The sequence below is a fragment of the Bombina bombina genome, chromosome 5 (assembly GCF_027579735.1).
Source record: "Bombina bombina isolate aBomBom1 chromosome 5, aBomBom1.pri, whole genome shotgun sequence".
Lineage (NCBI taxonomy): Eukaryota > Metazoa > Chordata > Amphibia > Anura > Bombinatoridae > Bombina > Bombina bombina.
The window spans coordinates 511,034,075-511,052,031 of NC_069503.1; the positions used below are offsets into that span (position 1 = coordinate 511,034,075).

Sequence of the window (17,957 nt, forward strand, 5' to 3'; positions counted from 1 at the left end):
TGAGTCTAGCTCTGTAAACTATTATTAAAAAGGAGCTGCATTTTAACAAAGAGTAAGAGGTTAAAGGACCACTAAAGTAAAAAAATAATCTTTCATTATTCAGAAAGAGCGCACATTTTTAAACAACTTTCCAATTTAAATCCATTATCTAAATATGCACAATCATATATTGATACTTTCTGAGGCCCCAGCTCCTACTGAGCATGTGCAAGATTTACAGAATATACGTATGTGTATTGTGTTATTGGCTAATGGCTGTCACATGATGCAGTGGGAAGGAAACTAAAACTAAGTTTGAAATGTGTCCAAAGAAAATCTACTACTCATGTGAAATTCAAACTAATTGCTTTTACATTGTCTGTTTAATATGCGTTTATTGATTATGCTGTTTTGCTGTGTTTAGTGATCCTTGTAACCTCCATGTCCCATAATGTAATTTTTACCGGGATCCTTTGTGCAGTGCACTACTGGGAGGTAGCTGAACACGCTGGGTGAGCCAATGACAAGAGGCATACAGAACAAATAAAATTAGATAACAGAAGTAAATTAGATTGTTGTTTAAAATTGTATGTTGTAGTTGAATCATAAAAGAAACATTTTGGGTTTTAGGTCCCTTTAAAGTATCACGCTCTGAATTCTACATTTTGGCAGATCATTAAACATAATTGAAATAAGAAATGTTAATTACATTTATTTCAGATAGTAGTATCGCTAATGTATTTGTTTATTCGCTATTCTTTTTTCAGTACTTGCACAAACTGTTTAAAAGAGACCACCACAAAGGACAAAAGTACCATGAGAAACAGATCAGTTTGTATGCAGAATATGATCGACCAAATCTTTTGCCATTTCTCCGAGATAGTACTCACTGCCCACTAGAAAACGTAAGCAAATATCTTATTGAACTGTTCATATTGGAAATGCTCACCTAAATGTGTGAATTCTGCATCCAAACTACAACCTTTTTTTTTTTTTTTTAGTTTGCCATATTTGAAGAAAAAAATATAGAGCAATGCACAATATGTATGTGTGTGTGTGTGTGTGTGTGTATATGTGTATATATATATATATATATATATATATATATATATATATATATATATATATATAAATAAAGATATGTTATCAGCGCTAAACTGTCGGTATAAGTCTGTATATGAACAGAAGATAGGAAATTCTCACAAATGTATGTGTTCCAAAGAAATAGTATTAAGTGAATGCATCGTGCAGCATGAAAAAATGATTCAGTGTACCCTTAAAGGGACATAATACTCATATTCTAAATCACTTGAAACTGATGCAGTATAACTGTAAAAAGCTGACAAGAAAATATCACCTGAGCATCTCTATGTAAAAAAGGAAGATATTTTACCTCACAATCTCCTCAGCTCAGCAGAGTAAGTTCTGTGTAAAAAGTTATACTCAACTGCTCCCAGCTGCAGGTAAAAAAATAAAAAAAAATGAAGAAATGAACAGCAGCCAATCAGCATCAGCAGTGCTGAGGTCATGAACTTTTACTGTGATCTCATGAGATTTGACTTGACTCTCATGAGATTTCATTGTAAACTTCCTTTACCTGATTGGTGAAATAAGATGAGAGTGCACGATGCTCATCCCTTCAGATGTCCCAGGACAAACACACTAAAATGCTGCTTAGAAATCCTTTACAATGGGAGGTGGCTACTGATGAACATTTGAGGTAAAATATCTTTCTTTTTTACATAGAGATGTTCAGGAGATATTTTCTAGTCAGCTTTTTACAGCTATGCTGCATCACTTTCAAGTGTTTAAACATTTGGGTATTATGGCCCTTTAACACTGTTTGAAAATTATAAAAATTAAGAGAATAAATCAACAATGCTTCAGCGCACAGATATGCAAGTATGCAATTGGTTAAAATGCTAAGTATTATTGTATAAAGTTCATAAAAAACTGTATAACGTATAATGCGTATAAAGTTCACAATGCAATGATGTGTTTGGTAAATGATTTACTTCTTACCAGAGATTACCTCAATCATATGAGGTAATGTATGTTCCCAGAAGAACCAATACTTGGTCTATTCCTTGGTCTGTAGTTGTTGGCCCCAGTAGCTCCTATGTGGAGAGGAAAAATTATTTTCTCTGGGAATCTTGGTCTGTAACACTCTGTGGTCTTTTTCCACCACTTGATTGGTAGAAACTTCCAGTTATCTCTGTGATATGTAGCCTTGGTGTCTCTCAGGAGTATGGTATATATTTTCTCTTGTCACCAATTCTCACCAGGATATAGAGGAAGAAATAAAGGAAAAGCACATAGCGTAATACTGTTTAGGCAAAATGTTTATTATAAACAAGGTAGCGATATGCACTTACATTTGCAGCTCTCAATCCTTGATGAGGTAAGCATTCACACATGTATACATCTAAAAGATGTTGTACTTGACAATTGTTACAAATTATTCTCCACTTGGTGGGACAGTGGTAGCTCCAGACACAACCGAGTATGTCTTAAAAAGTTCAAGGTAGTTTAAAAGCAATTTTTTTTCAAATATAAAAAATGCCCCTTGTATGGTTGTAGTTTAAAAACTTTAAGTAAAAACACAAAAGAGAGGGTGTTTTGCAAGACTTCACACCTTATGATGGTGGAATAAATACTCTTTCAATACCCAGTGGAACTGTGTTGTAGTGCACTTACAGATCAGTCCTGTGCTGAGTTTGAAGAAATCAAGCAATGTATTGTTTCCGGTGTGAAGAGGTGCTATTAAGAAGTCAAGGAAAGTCCTGTAATGCCGGTGTTGCTGACGTGGAAGGTAAATCCTGTACACCCACCAATAAGTTAATCCTTACGCGTTTCAAAGTATAAAGTTACTTCTTCATCAGAGGTAAGTAAGTGTACATAAACACCTGCGTTTATTTTTAAAGGTGTTTATGTACACTTACCTCTGATGAAGAAGTAACTTTATACTTCGAAACGCGTAAGGATTAACTTATTGGTGGGTGTACAGGATTTACCTTCCACGTCAGCGACACCGGCATTACAGGACTTTCTTTGACTTCTTAATAGCACCTCTTCACACTGGAAATGACACATTGCTTGATTTCTACAAACTCAGCACAGGACTGATCTGTAAGTGCACTACAACACAGTTCCACTGGGTATTAAAAGAGTATTTATTCCACCATCATATGGTGTAAAGTCTTGCAAAACACCCTCTCTTTTGTGTTTTTACTTAAAGTTTTTAAACTACAACCATACAAGGGGCATTTTTTATATTTGAAAAAAAATTGCTTTTAAACTACCTTGAACTTTTTAAGACATACTCGGTTGTGTCTGGAGCTACCACTGTCCCACCAAGTGGAGAATAATTTGTAACAATTGTCAAGTACAACATCTTTTAGATGTATACATGTGTGAATGCTTACCTCATCAAGGATTGAGGGCTGCAAATGTAAGTGCATATCGCTACCTTGTTTATAATAAACATTTTATTATATATATATTATATATAATATATTATTTTATATATATATATATATATATATATATATATATATATATATATATATATATATATATATATATATATATATATATATATATATATATATATATATATATATAAAATAAATAAATAAGGCAGGTACAATTCTAACTTGTAGGAAGACTTTTTAACCAGTTAGGTGGTCATCTACTAGACAGTTAAAGTCAACAGCACTTTATCCAGAAATCAGATTAAGTGCTTGGTAGTTACATTTTGGAAGCCTCTCTGTCTGATTAAAACTGGGAATAAATAATAAAATGGTCTACTTGGAAAACAGCCTAAAAGGCATTTTGAAAGTGAAATTGAAATAATCCGTGTCAGTGCCTTGCAAATAGATTATATTTTTTTTGCAGACATCAGCATGTTTATATGTAGAGGTAACAGGGTCAATAATATTGTATCCAACATGATATATATTCCAGCAGCATACAATATAAGCATCTGATTCTGATTAATGTAACTGCAGAGATCATTCTATTGATTCAGTTGGCTATTTTGGGTGCCCAAACATCAATAACGTTTGTCTTTACATATGATAAAAAATATATATCTGATGCAGAATTAGGGGACGAGTATCTGACGTTGTTTTTTATACCAACCCTTTGCAGGGGCTGCCCTGGTGTAATTATCTTGAAAAAGAGGCAGTCCCTGCGAATGGTGAGATGTCTCCTATAGAAAGTTATAGAGCTTGCTGGAATGGGATACTTCACTGTGTAGGGTGAAGTTAGCATTGAGCAGGAGCACACTTTAAAAAATAAATCCTGCAACAAAAACAAATCACATTGCTTATTTCTGCGTACAGCATCTTACAATCGCCTCTATTTTCGTATGCATATGTTTTTAGTATTTTGCGTATTTTGTCGCATTCTTGCCACCTTTTAGTTTGCCAGAAAAAACAGTCAGCCAGATTACGAGTTTTGAGCGCTATAGGGAAATTAACGATCGCAGCATTTTCAGCGGTATTTCACTCCCTATAGCGCTGGTATTACGAATTTAAAAAAAGCCAGCGTTTGCGGGCGATATGGCAGTGTTGAGCTCCATACCGCACACAAATACCAGCGCTGCTTTGTGCTGCTGTTACATGCTCGTGCACGATTTCCCCATAGACAACAATGGGGGTAGCCGGCTAAAAAAAAGCCTAACACCTGCAATCACGGAGCGTAAAGCTCCGTAACGCTGCCCCATTTATGTCTATAGGGAAAAAATTTTTATGTTTAAACCTAACATAAACCCTGAGTCTAAACACCCCTAATTTGCTGCCCCCAACATCGCCGCAACCTACATTACTGTTATTAACCCCTAATCTGCTGCCCCCAACATCGCTGCAACGTACATTACTGTTATTAACCGCTAATCTGCTGCCCCCAAAATCGCTGCAACCTTACTACACTTATTAACCCCTAATCTGCTGCCCCCAATGTCGCCGCCACTATACTAAAGTTATTAACCCCTAAACCTAACCCTAAATCTAACCCTAACGTAACCCTAACACCCAACTTTAACATAATTATACAAAAATAATTCCAAATAAAAATTACAATTAATACCTGAATTATTACTATTTAAAAATAAATACTTACCTGTAAAAGAAAACCTAAGCAAGCTACAATATAACGAATAGTTACATTGTAGCTATCTTAGGTTTTATTTTAATTTCACAGGTAAGTTTGTATTTATTTTAACAAGGTAGATTAGTTATTAAATAGTTATTAACTATTTACTAATTACCTAGTTAAAATAAATACAAATTTACCTGTGAAATAAATCCTAACCTGTTTTACAGTAAAACCTAACATTACACTAATATAAAATAAATTACATTAATCAAATACAATTAACTAAATTACAAAAAAAATAAACATTAAATTACACAAAATAAAAAAGAAATGATCAAATATTTAAACTAATTACTCCTAATCTAATAGCCCTATCAAAATAAAAAAAAGCCTCACAAAATAATAAAACCCCTAGCCTAAACTAAACTGCCAATAGCCCTTAAAAGGGCCTTTTGGGGGGCATTGCCCCAAAGATATCAGCTCTTTTACCTGGCAAATAAAAATACAAGCATACCCCCCAACAGTAAAACCCACCACCCACACAACCAACTCCCCCAAATAAAATTCTATCTAAAAAACAGCCAATAGAACAGCCAATAGAATTCGAGCTCAATCCCATTGGCTGATTTTTTACCCTTTAATTCCTATTGGCTGATAGAATTCTATCAGCCAATCAGAATTCAAGGGAAGCCATCATGGATGATGTCCCTTAAAGGGAACCTTCAGTGTACGGCTGGGACCGTATGAAAAAGGATACTCCGCGCCGGATGTCTTGAAGATGGAGCCGCTCCTCACCGGAAGGATGAAGATAGAAGATGCCGTCTTAATGAAGACTTCTGCCCTCCTGGATGATGACTTCTTGCCGCTTAGATGAAGACTTCTCCCAGCTTCATTGAGGACTTCTTGCCGCTTGGATGAGGACTTCGCCGGCTGGATGAGGATGGATGTCCGGGCTTCCAAAACTGTAAGTGGATCTTCGGGGGTTAGTGTTAGGTTTTATTTAGGGTTTATTGGGTGGGTTTTATTTTTAGCTTAGGGTTTGGGCAATGTAAAAGAGCTGAATGCCCTTTTAAGGGATATGCCCATCCAAATTCTCTTTTTTAGGGCAATGGGTAGCTTAGGTTTTTAGATAGAATTTTGAGGGGGTTGGTTGTGTGGGTGGTGGGTTTTACTATTGGGGGGATGTTTGTATTTTTATTTGCCAGGTAAAAGAGCTGATATCTTTGGGGCAATGCCCCGCAAAAGGCCCTTTTAAGGGCCATTGGCAGTTTAGTTTAGGCTAGGGGTTTTATTATTTTGGGGGGCTATTAGATTAAAAGTAATTAGTTTAAATATTTGATAATTTCTTTTTTTATTTTGTGTAATTTAGTGTTTTTTTGTTTTTTTTTAATTTAGTTAATTGTATTTGATTAATGTAATTTATTTTATTTTAGTGTAATGTTAGGTTTTACTGTAAGACAGGTTAGGTTTTTTTTACAGGTAAATTTGTATTTATTTTAACTAGGTAGTTAGTAAATAGTTAATAACTATTTAATAACTAATCTACCTAGTTAAAATAAATACAAACTTACCTGTGAAATAAAAATAAAACATAAGCTAGATACAATATAACTATTAGTTATATTGTAGCTAGCTTAGGGTTTATTTTACAGGTAAGTATGTATTTATTTTTATATAGGAATAATTTAGGTATTAATTGTAATTTTTATTTTGAATTATTTTAATTATGTTAAAGTTAGTGGGTGTTAGGGTTAGGATTAGATTTAGGGTTAGATTTAGGGGTTAATAACTTTAGTATAGTGGCGGCGACATTGGGGGCAGCAGATTAGGGGTTAATAACAGTAATGTAGGTTGCGGCGATGTTAGGGACAGCAGATTAGGGATTAATAAGTGTATGTAGGTGGCGACGACATTGGGGGCAGCAGATTAGGGGTTAATAATATTTTACTAGTGTTTGCGATGCGGGAGTGCGGCGGTTTAGGGGTTAATATGTTTATTATAGTGGCGGCGATGTCTGGTGCATCAGATTAGGGGTTAATAAATTTATTTAAGTGTTTGCGATGCGGGAGGGCCTCGGTTTAGGGGTTAATAGGTAGTTTATGGGTGTTAGTGTACTTTGTAATACTTTAGTTATGAGTTTTATGGTACAGCTTTGTAACGTAAAACTCATAACTACTGACTTTCAGCTCGCGGTACGGATCCTGTAGTTATAGGCTGTACCGCTCACTTTTTGGCCTGCCAGGCAAACTCGTAATGCCGGCGCTGTGGAAGTCCCATTGAAAAAAACTTTTTAAAAAGTGCGGTACTTACGTTGCGTGACGACCAAAAAGGTGTGCGGTACACCTATACCTACAACACCTGTAATACCAGCGGTAGTGAAAAAGAGCCATAACGATGCTTTTTCACTCATAACGCACAACTCGTAATCTAGCTGGAGATAGCTCTAGGGTGGAAATGTTTAGATAATTACGCTTGAATTTGAGAAAAAAATAATAATTTACACCTGTGGAATGCCTATGTTTAGCCCACTTTAAGATAAAACAATTGCGCTTTATATTTTGTACTTATAAGTACAAATTTCTATGTATCTTTTGCATATCCAGTCTACTTAAATTAAAATTTACACTGTTCATATTTGATCTGATTTATTCCTGTGTAATTCGCATCCGAATTTTAAGTTTTTGATCAAATACAATTTTGTTACGATTGTTGATGCACTTATTTTGTAAGATTTTTTTTGTATGATTTTCATTGTGCACTTTTGTAATATATGCGTCTTCTTCCTATACGAAAATGCAGTATACACCCCTTAGCGAGACACACTGTTTTCAGGCTTTAGATAATTCCCCCAAGGTAACATTGCATACTGGTGAGTATTTTTAAATAATCTCACCAACCCAGAGACCTTTAGAAAATCGAGCCGTAACCGTAACTATTGTGATTTTACACGTGTTTAAAGTGACATACAAGTCTAAATGCACATGAATGCATTGCAGTTTTGAATAGAAGCATTTCTGCAATACACACATATTATCAAAAACATGTCTAGTAAAACTTAACACTTTTTCAGTATTAGCTTTAACTGTGCTATGCGTGTAAGATAATTTGTATCAAGGAAGAGGATCCATGTTCTTAGCAGTGAACACTGCTCTGGAGCTCTTAGCAGCGGTTATACAACAGCGACTTCTTATTAACCTCTCTGCCACCACATTCAGACTGGGTGATGGACAGGCCATGCTCTCACGAGAGCAACGGGGCAGCGTTGCACATGGCAACCCTTGTGTATTAGTACATGTGGGCCACTGACATAGAACATTCACTTCCTGCTCGCTGCAAAGACTGGGGACAGGTTTCCAAGTTGGGAACCTTGTCCTTTATTCGCCTTTTTAATGCTTCAGGTTTAAACTGTGTGGCAGTGTTTCTTTGGGAATATACTGACTTTTGCAAAAATGCTTTTATATCACATCTTAAGTGGTAGGTTTTAAAGTTTACCCATCCTGCCTCAAACACAGCAGTAAATTGTGTGCATGCGCATTGTCCACTTGTGCTTGCAGCAAATGACAGAGACATGCAAGTTATGTTACCCACACTGGCTCGTATATTTCCTGTAGTGCTAATCTTCTGCAGCTCTAAATTTTGTGTGTATGTTAGTTGTATGGAAGAAATTAATTGGGCAATTCAGGGTAAGGTGATTTTTTTTAATGTTTGATGAGTTAAATTAATAATAAAAAAAATATTAAATCTTGTTTCACTGGCTTAAAAATCTAATGATGATTTATTTTCTCAAATATAGGCACTTGAAATTTGTCAACAGAGACATTTTGTGGAAGAAACAGTATTTCTCCTAAGTAAGTATCTGATAGATTGTGTTTCTATAAAGTTTGTCTTAAAGACATAATGACTGATTTAGTTAAATATAGTCTACTAGTCCTAAAGCCCGTGTACACGGGCCAATTTTTTTTTTTTTTTTTTTTAAATAATTTTTTATTGAGATAAAAAGAAAAAAGAAACATCAACACAGAAAATATGTCTTGACACATAGTAGAGTCAGTAATAGCAATAACATAATGCTCATAGAAAAGATATGCATAAACTCAGATATTAAAATACAGATATCATCATTATAGGTTCAATAAGTACTCTGTAACTGAGTTATGAACTAACAGGCGAAAACTTTTCATTATACAGATATTCACTTAGGTAGGCAAAAAATATTAAATCTGAAGCTGTAATCATAGAATGGAATAATAGTATATGACAAAAATTAGTGTCAAGGACATATTGTAATGAAACCTCGGGTTTTGTTAACCTGTCACCTAAAAAGAATAGGAATAGTCCCCCAATTGCGGGATAATCCACCGGTGGTTGATCTGTTTTAAGCTAAGTGTCGCAATATGGGGGATTAGCAACATGGGGTTTTGTTTTAAGGGAGGGGAGGGAAGTTCAGCGGGTCAAAGCCGCTCTAAATAAGAGAGGGGAATGGGGGGAGGGCGGAGGCAGTTAGGGCGTCTGTCCTGTGTAATCTTGGGTTCCTTATAAGTGATGGTAACTCCGATTAAAGATGTATAAAAGAGAGAATAGAAATACATACATGAGATGTAGGTGACTTCAGCAAGCGCCCCTCTCCTGGGGAAGTGCCATCTATGGGCAATGTAGGTAAAGTGAATAGGGGTATGACCCGCAGGCAACCAGTACCAGTGGGAAAGGGAGGAGATGAGCCTAGTAGAAATAATCTTCAAATAGCCTACATAAAAAGAGTACAAATAACTGGAGGTATGAATACAATAAGGCTGGTGAAATGTTCTCTACTAATGGCATAGTTAATTAGAAACAGTAAGCACATAGCGTTCTATGAAAAGCAGCAGATATGTATCAGGAGCCGCATTGTCCAGCGCTAGGATACGGGCCAATTTTTTAAGTACCGCGGTTACAACCCTTGCTCCCTCTCTCTCCCCTTTATTTTGAGCTCTCTCTCCCCCCTATTGTGCGCTCTCTCTCCCCCTCTTTTGTTCTCACTCTCCCCCTCTTTTGCTCTCTCCCCCCTCTTTTGCTCTCTCTCTCCCCCTCTTTTGCTCTCTCCCCCCTCTTTTGCTCTCTCTCTCCCCCTCTTTTGCTCTCTCTCCCCTTTTTTGCTTGTGCTCTCTCTCTTTCCCCCTCTTCTGCTCTCTTCCCCCTCTTTTGCTCTCTCTCCCCTCTTTTGCACTCTCTCTCTCTCCCCCCTCTTTTGCTCTCCCTCTCTTCCCCCTCTCTTTTGTACTCTCTCTCTCCCCCTCTCTTTTGAACTCTCTCCCCCCCTCTCTTTTGCGCTCTCTCTCCCCCTCTCTTTTGCGCTCTCTCTCTCCCCCCTCTCTTTTGAGCTGTCTCTCTCCCCCCTCTCTTTTGAACTCTCTCTCTCCCCCCTCTCTTTTGAGCTCTCTCTCCCCCTCTCTTTTGCGCTCTCTCCCCCCTCTCTTTTGCTCTCTCTCCCCCTCTCTTTTGCGCTCTCTCCCCCCTCTCTTTTGCACTCTCTCCCCTCTCTTTTGCACTCTTTCTCCCTCTCTTTTGCACTCTCTCCCCTCTCTTTTGCACTCTCTCCCCTCTCTTTTGCACTCTCTCTCCCTCTTTTGCACTCTCTCTCTCCCTCTTTTGCACTCTCCCCTTCTCTTTTGCACTCTCTATCCCTCCTCTTTTGCGCTCTCTCTCTTCCCCCTCTCTTTTGAGCTCTCTCTCTCCCCCCTCTCTTTTGAGCTCTCTCTCTCCCCTCTCGTTTGAGCTCTCTCTCTCTCCCCCCTCTCTTTTGAGCTCTCTCTCCCCCTCTTTTGTGCTCTCTCTCCCCCACTTTTGTGCTCTCCCCCCTCTTTTGCTCTCTCTCCCCCCCTCTTTTGCTCTCTTCCCCCCTCTTTTGCTCGCTTTCTCTTTCCCTCCTCTCTTTTAGTCTCTCACAACCCTTTTGGTCTCTCCTGTCGGCCACGCCCTTCACGCGCACTCCTGTGAGGCCACGCCCCCATCACGGCACGTCCGGCCACGCCTCCATCACGGCACGCCCGGTCACGCCCCCACCAGGCAGCTTCCGGCAGTGCGAACTCCTCTGCTGTTCAAGGCCAGGTATGTTTGTCCTCTGCAGTCTCTACTGCGCATGACTGCATCTGACAAACATACCTGGCCTTTTATTATATAGGATGTAAACACGAACCATAAAATCGATCATTCATAACAGCTTAATGTCATTTGTATTTCATAAGTTAATAGGACATTCTAATTAATTTAAACTATAAAGGAAAACAGTATAAAAGTTACTGACTTTCAGATAGAGCACGTTTAAAGGGATATGAAACACAAAATACGCATAGATCATACAATTTTAAACAACTTTCCAATTTACTTTATTATCAAATTTGCTTCATCTTCTTCTTGGTATCCTTTGCTGAAGGAGCAGCAATGCATTACTGGCAGCTAGATGAACACATCAGATGAGCCAATGAAAAACGCCATATATGTGCAGCCACCAAATATCATCTAGCTCCCAGTAGTGCATTGCAACAAAGGATACCAAGATAACTAAACAAATCACACAATAAAAGTAAATTGGAAAGTTTTATAAAATTGTATGTTCTATCTGAATGTAACCTGCAAAAAGCTGGTTTAGGTAATTTGCAGAATTTAAAAACCTTGGTTACAGATTTTGTTTGTTTGGGTGTCTACAGTGTGCAGGACAAAGCACAATTTGTACACAAAAACAAATTGTTTATCATACTTCGTTTGCAGCATTTGAGGTTTGCAGTGCAGTTTCATAAGCAATCTACAGTCACACATTTAAAAAGCAGAAACTGCTTCTATAGCCTCTTTATTAACTCAGAGGAGGCCTGGTAAATCACTGCGATACTCGCTTGTTTGGGGTAATTGACATGCCTTGCAGAGCAGGGGACTGCATGGCACAATGGTAAATTTGGGCATGTGATGCTGCATTGCAAGTAGCGATTGCGGGTGAACGGGTTCTCTATTTGAGAATGTGTCCGTCTGCATTCTTGATACAGTTTTTTCTTGATGTCCCTTTAAGCAGACCAGACCATAGCAGTTAGTAGCCCATGCACTTATTTGTTGATCTGCTGTATAAAATATAATTTTGACTCTTAAACAATATAGTTGGGGTTTTTTTAAATAAAGATTTGACATCCTTTTAGGTCTTATATGATCTTCATAGCATTAACGATCAACTGGCAATACATGCCAGAAATGCTGTGTGTTCATTGTTATAGGCTCATAATCTTATATATTATAATTGTGTTATAATGTTTCATTTAAGCAAATGGAAGGATAACTGCAGTGTTTCTACATAGGGTGAACCTCAAGGAAAACTAGAGTGGCAGGAAAGTGACTTAGGCAATTATAGGGGTATATTTACCAATGTGCGAGCGGACATGATACAAAGTAGCGTATCATGTCCGCGGCACATTGCGGCACATTGCGGCACATCGATAAATGCAGACAGCGTATCTATCATTGCACCAGCAGTTCTTGTGAACTGCTGGTGCAATGCCGGCCCTGCAGATTTGCGGCCAATCGGCCGCTAGCAGAGGGTGTCAATCAACCCGATCGTATTCGATCTGGTCGATTTCTGTCCGCCGCCTCAGTGCAGGCGGACAAGTTATGGAGCCGCGGTCTTTAGACCGTTGCTTCAGAACTTCTTCAGAACTTCTGTTTCCGGCGAGCCTAATAAATATGCCCCATAGTGTTGTGTGGTGCAAGCAGACATTCAAGTACAACAAGATTAAGAAACATACCTTAGCTTTGTCTTCCAATTGTTCACAGCCTAGGTAGTTTATTGTGGGTTTAATGGGGAGATGTCCCTGAAACATTGTCATAATATTTTTTGTGCTTAAAATCCAGTGGGTGTGGAAAATCTTTAACATTATATATGTATTGATATGTGTGAGTTCTTTATGACTTATCCCATATTTATACCTAGGCTGATTCTACTAGGTTCTCTTTTTAGTCTTGTAGAATAAAAAATAAAAAAGTGGTATTAACAATTTGATACTAAATTTTACTAGCATTATCAATACTATCCTGTTTTCATTTGTATATTTTCTTATCACTACTAATATATTCTTTTTATCCTTTATATGGATGTATAAGCTTGCTTTTATTAACATTCAGCGAGATTACAAGTTTTGCGTTAGAGGCTATGCGTTGCTAACGAGCAGTTTTCTCTCACCGCTCACTTACATGCAGTGCTGGTATTACAGGTTTTTACAAACCCGGCGTTAAAAGACAAAAAGTGAGCGTTGAGCAAAATTTTGCTCCTTACCGCACTCTAATAACAGCGCTGCTTAAGTCAGCGATGAGCTGGTCGTACGTGCTCGTGCACGATTTCCCCCTAGGTATCAACGGGGAGAGCTGGCTGAGAAAAAGTCTAACACCTGCAAAAAAGCAGAGTAAAACTCAGTAACGCAGCCCCATTGAATCCTATGGGGAAATAAAAGTTATGTTTACACCTAACACCCTAACATGAACCCCGAGTCTAAACACCCCTAATCTTACACTTATTAACCACTAATCTGCCGCCCCTGACATCGCCGACACCTGCATTATATTTATTAACCCCTAATCTGCCGCTCCGGACACTGCCGCCACCTACATTATACTTATGAACCCCTAATCTGCTGCCTCCAACATCGCCGACACCTACATTATATTTATTAACCCCTAATCTGCCGCCCCCAATGTCGCCGCAACCTACCTACACTTATTAACGCCTAATCTGCCGTCCCTAACATCGCTGCCACCTACCTACATTTATTAACCACTAATCTGCCGCCCCCAACGTCGCCGCCACTATACTAAATGTATTAACCCCTAAACCTAAGTCTAACCCTAACACCCCCTAACTTAAATATAATTACAATAAATCTAAATAAAAATTACTATCATTACCTAAATAATTCCTATTTAAAACTAAATACTTACCTATAAAATAAACCCTAAGCTAGCTACAATATAACTAATAGTTACATTGTAGCTATCTTAGGGTTTATTTTTATTTTACAGGCAAGTTTGTATTTATTTTAACTAGGTAGAATAGTTATTAACTATTTAATAACTACCTAGCTAAAATAAATACAAAGTACCTGTAAAATAAAACCTAACCTAAGTTACAATAACACCTAACACTACACTATAATTAAATAAATTAACTAAATTAACAACAATTAAATAAATTAAATTAAATTAGCTAAAGTACAAAAAAAACCCCACTAAATTACAGAAAATAATAAACAAATTAAAAGATTAAAAGGGCAGTTAGCTCTTTTTGCGGCCCAAACCCTAATCTAAAAAATAAAACCCACCCAATACACCCTTAAAAAAACCTAACACTAACCCCCTGAAGATTGACTTACTGTTCTGAAGGCCGGACATCCATCCTCAAGGAAGCAGCCGAAGTCTTCATCCAACCGGGACGAAGTCCTCAACGAAGCCGGGAGAAGTCTTCATCCAAGCCGGGCGAAGTGGTCCTCCAGACGGGCAGAAGTCTTCATCCAGACGGCATCTTCTATCTTCATCCATCCGACGCGGAGCGGGTCCATCTTCAAGACATCTGACGCGGAGCATCCTCTTCAAACGAAATCTTCTTACTGAATGACGTTTCCTTTAAGTGACGTCATCGAAAATGGCATCCCTTAGATTCCGATTGGCTGATCTTTATTTTATAGGTAAGTATTTAGTTTAAAATAGGAATTATTTAGGTAATGATAGTAATTTTTATTTAGATTTATGGTAATTATATTTAAGTTCGGGGGTGTTAGGGTTAGGGTTAGACTTACGTTTAGGGGTTAATACATTTAGTATAGTGGCGGCGACGTTGGGGGCGGCAGATTAGGGGTTAATAAGTGTAGGTAGGTGGTGGCGGCGATGTTAGGGACGGCAGATTAGGGGTTAATATTATTTAACTAGTGTTTGCGAGGCGGTAGTGCGGCGGTTTAGGGGTTAATATGTTTATTATAGTTGCGGCGATGTCCAGAGCGGCAGATTAGGGGTTAAAAAATTTATTTTAGTGTTTGCGATGCGAGAGGGCCTCGGTTTAGGGGTTAATAGGTAGTTTATGGGTGTTAGTGTACTTTTTAGCACTTTAGTTATGAGTTTTATGCTGCGGCGTTGTAGTGTAAAACTCATAACTACTGACTTTAGAATGCGTTACGGATCTTGGAGGTAGAGGCTGTACCGCTCACATTTTGGCCTCCCATGACAGACACGTAATATCAGCGCTATGGAAGTCCCATAGAAAAAAGACTTTACGAAGTTTACGTAAGTCGTTTTGCGGTAAGGCCAAAGAATTGTGCAGTGCCCCTAAACCTGCAAGACTCGTAATAGCAGCGGTAGGGAAAAAGCAACGTTAGGACCTGTTAACTCTGCTTTTTCAGCCTAGCGCACAACTCGTAATCTAGCCGCAAGTTTGGGCTAGTTTCCATTGAGCCGTAAGCTACCAAAGTTACTGAAAGCTAAAAGTAGTTTATGGCTCCATATTAGTACCAGGTTTCCATTAAAATATTTTGTGCAGTCGCTCTTTTCATGTAGGTGTAAGTTAACGTGTTAACGCTTCCATCCAACATCGGATTTCTCGAAAATCACTCAATAACAAGTTAGTTGCTAATACTAACCTAAACTTACACTTTAAAAATTATGTTTACTGTCTGCACTCCTTACCTCTAGAAAGAAAAAAAAACAAAGATACACTTATTTATAATACATATTTTTTAATTATAAGTAAACGCTACTTTTTATTATAATTACATTTTTTACTTTATTAATATATGTAATTATGTATATGCCCTAGGCATAGGTCTAGTTTAAATTTTGTAGATATGTGCTTGCATATATTTTATATGTAAATACATACTGATATTTCCATAAGAACATAAGTGCAACTATTCCTATACAGGAGACAACAATAAATATTACATATACCAATTTATTTCTACATTGAAGCACTTGCATTTTTTGCAAGTTTTAACATTTCAGTGGGAACTAGGCCTCAAAAAGCAAATTTTTCCTCTTTTACACCTAGTTGAACTAGGGTGTAATTTTTTTCAATGTATCGACAGCCTCCGACAGTGTATTAACGGTTTGCGCTTTCATTGGAAACCTGGTGTAAATTAGCGCTTAATGGCTTCTAATACTTTCTATGGGATATGATGATATTTTATTTTATTAATTGTGGTATAACGCGACATCAGAAGCAGTCGATACACAAACTTGCTTCCAACGCCATATTTATCTTTTTACGACCTTGCACAAACCAAATTATGATTCAGTGGAAACAAGCCATTTGTCTGTCTCTCTTAAATTAAAATTAAAAAAAAGATTTTCTAAACCACAGATGTTTAAAATCACTAGTTTGTTCATCACAGGGTATCAGGAATGTTTTACAGCACGAGTCGCATTAGATTGCACTGCCTCAAAAAGGACCTGTGTTTAATTTTTTAATTTCTGTTGTCTCGTAGGTAGAATGGGAAATAGTCGCAGAGCTCTGCAGATGATCATGGAGGAACTTAGTGACGTAGATAAAGCCATTGAGTTTGCTAAAGAACAGGATGATGTCGAATTATGGGAGGATTTGATTCTATATTCTATCGACAAACCACGTAAGTGAATTGAATTGTGACTGTAGCTTGGATATAAGTTGAATAAGTTGATGCTATGTAAAATTCAAGGACGTCCAGCATCTCGGTCATAGTGTGCATTATAATTAAATACTGCTTTGGTCGCTTTCCAGCTTTTCATTGCCAGAGATTCTTTTTCTGCATCATTTTTTTAGAAACTTTTTAAACAGTAAGTGGCTCACTGAAAACAAATTATTTACAATTGTAAATCATAGAATTCCCAGATATGCAGCCGTAAGGTTCTGATAAAGAGAGTTGTAATCAGAGATTTGATTATTTTTATTTAAGAATTAATATGAAAAGAAAAGTTATGTATTGTACAAAATAATTATCATACATTGAGAATAGGTAAATAAATACGTGAACATGTTCTAGTATTTTCTCAAAACTAATAACATACATATTTGTATAAAATGGACATGAACCCCATATTTTCTTTCTTTCATGATCAGATAGAACATAGAGCAGCAGTAGCTGCACATATATGCTTCTTGTCGTTGGCTCGTTCCGAATACGAAGCAGAAACTAGGACTTTTAAATACAGTAGAATTGCATAATCAACATGTGCATAATAAAAAGACAATGCAATAACACTTACTCTGAATTTTAAATGATCAGTAGATTTATTTATTTTATTTTTCTGATAAATTTGAAATTTCTTTAATTTGCCGGGTCCTTGTATAATGTGACAGCCATCAGCAAATTACAGATTCATCTATGTATACTAATATTATTATCAGTTATTTCTCCAACATAGGTGTGTCCGGTCCACGGCGTCATCCTTACTTGTGGGATATTCTCCTCCCCAACAGGAAATGGCAAAGAGCCCAGCAAAGCTGGTCACATGATCCCTCCCAGGCTCCGCCTACCCGAGTCATTCTCTTTGCCGTTGTACAGGCAACATCTCCACGGAGATGGCTTAGAGTTTTTTAGTGTTTAACTGTAGTTTTTATTATTCAATCAAGAGTTTGTTATTTTGAAATAGTGCTGGTATGTACTATTTACTCAGAAACAGAAAAGAGATGAAGATTTCTGTTTGTATGAGGAAAATGATTTTAGCAACCGTCACTAAAATCCATGGCTGTTCCACACAGGACTGTTGAGAGCAATTAACTTCAGTTGGGGGAACAGTGAGCAGTCTCTTGCTGCTTGAGGTATGACACATTCTAACAAGACGATGTAATGCTGGAAGCTGTCATTTTCCCTATGGGATCCGGTAAGCCATGTTTATTAAGATCGTAA

At 37.4% G+C, this 17,957-nt stretch overlaps 1 protein-coding gene across 2 annotated transcripts in view; it reads left to right on the top strand.

Moving 5' to 3' along the window:
• The window catches only part of VPS41 (VPS41 subunit of HOPS complex), an 809,562-nt gene that overhangs the window by 700,198 nt on the left and 91,407 nt on the right, over positions 1-17,957 (top strand). For both annotated transcript variants that reach the window (XM_053714423.1, XM_053714424.1), the window contains exons 22-24: positions 747-884; positions 8,873-8,927; positions 16,557-16,697. In XM_053714423.1, coding sequence (XP_053570398.1) covers positions 747-884; positions 8,873-8,927; positions 16,557-16,697 — 334 coding nt within the window. The remainder of the gene's footprint in view (positions 1-746; positions 885-8,872; positions 8,928-16,556; positions 16,698-17,957) is intronic.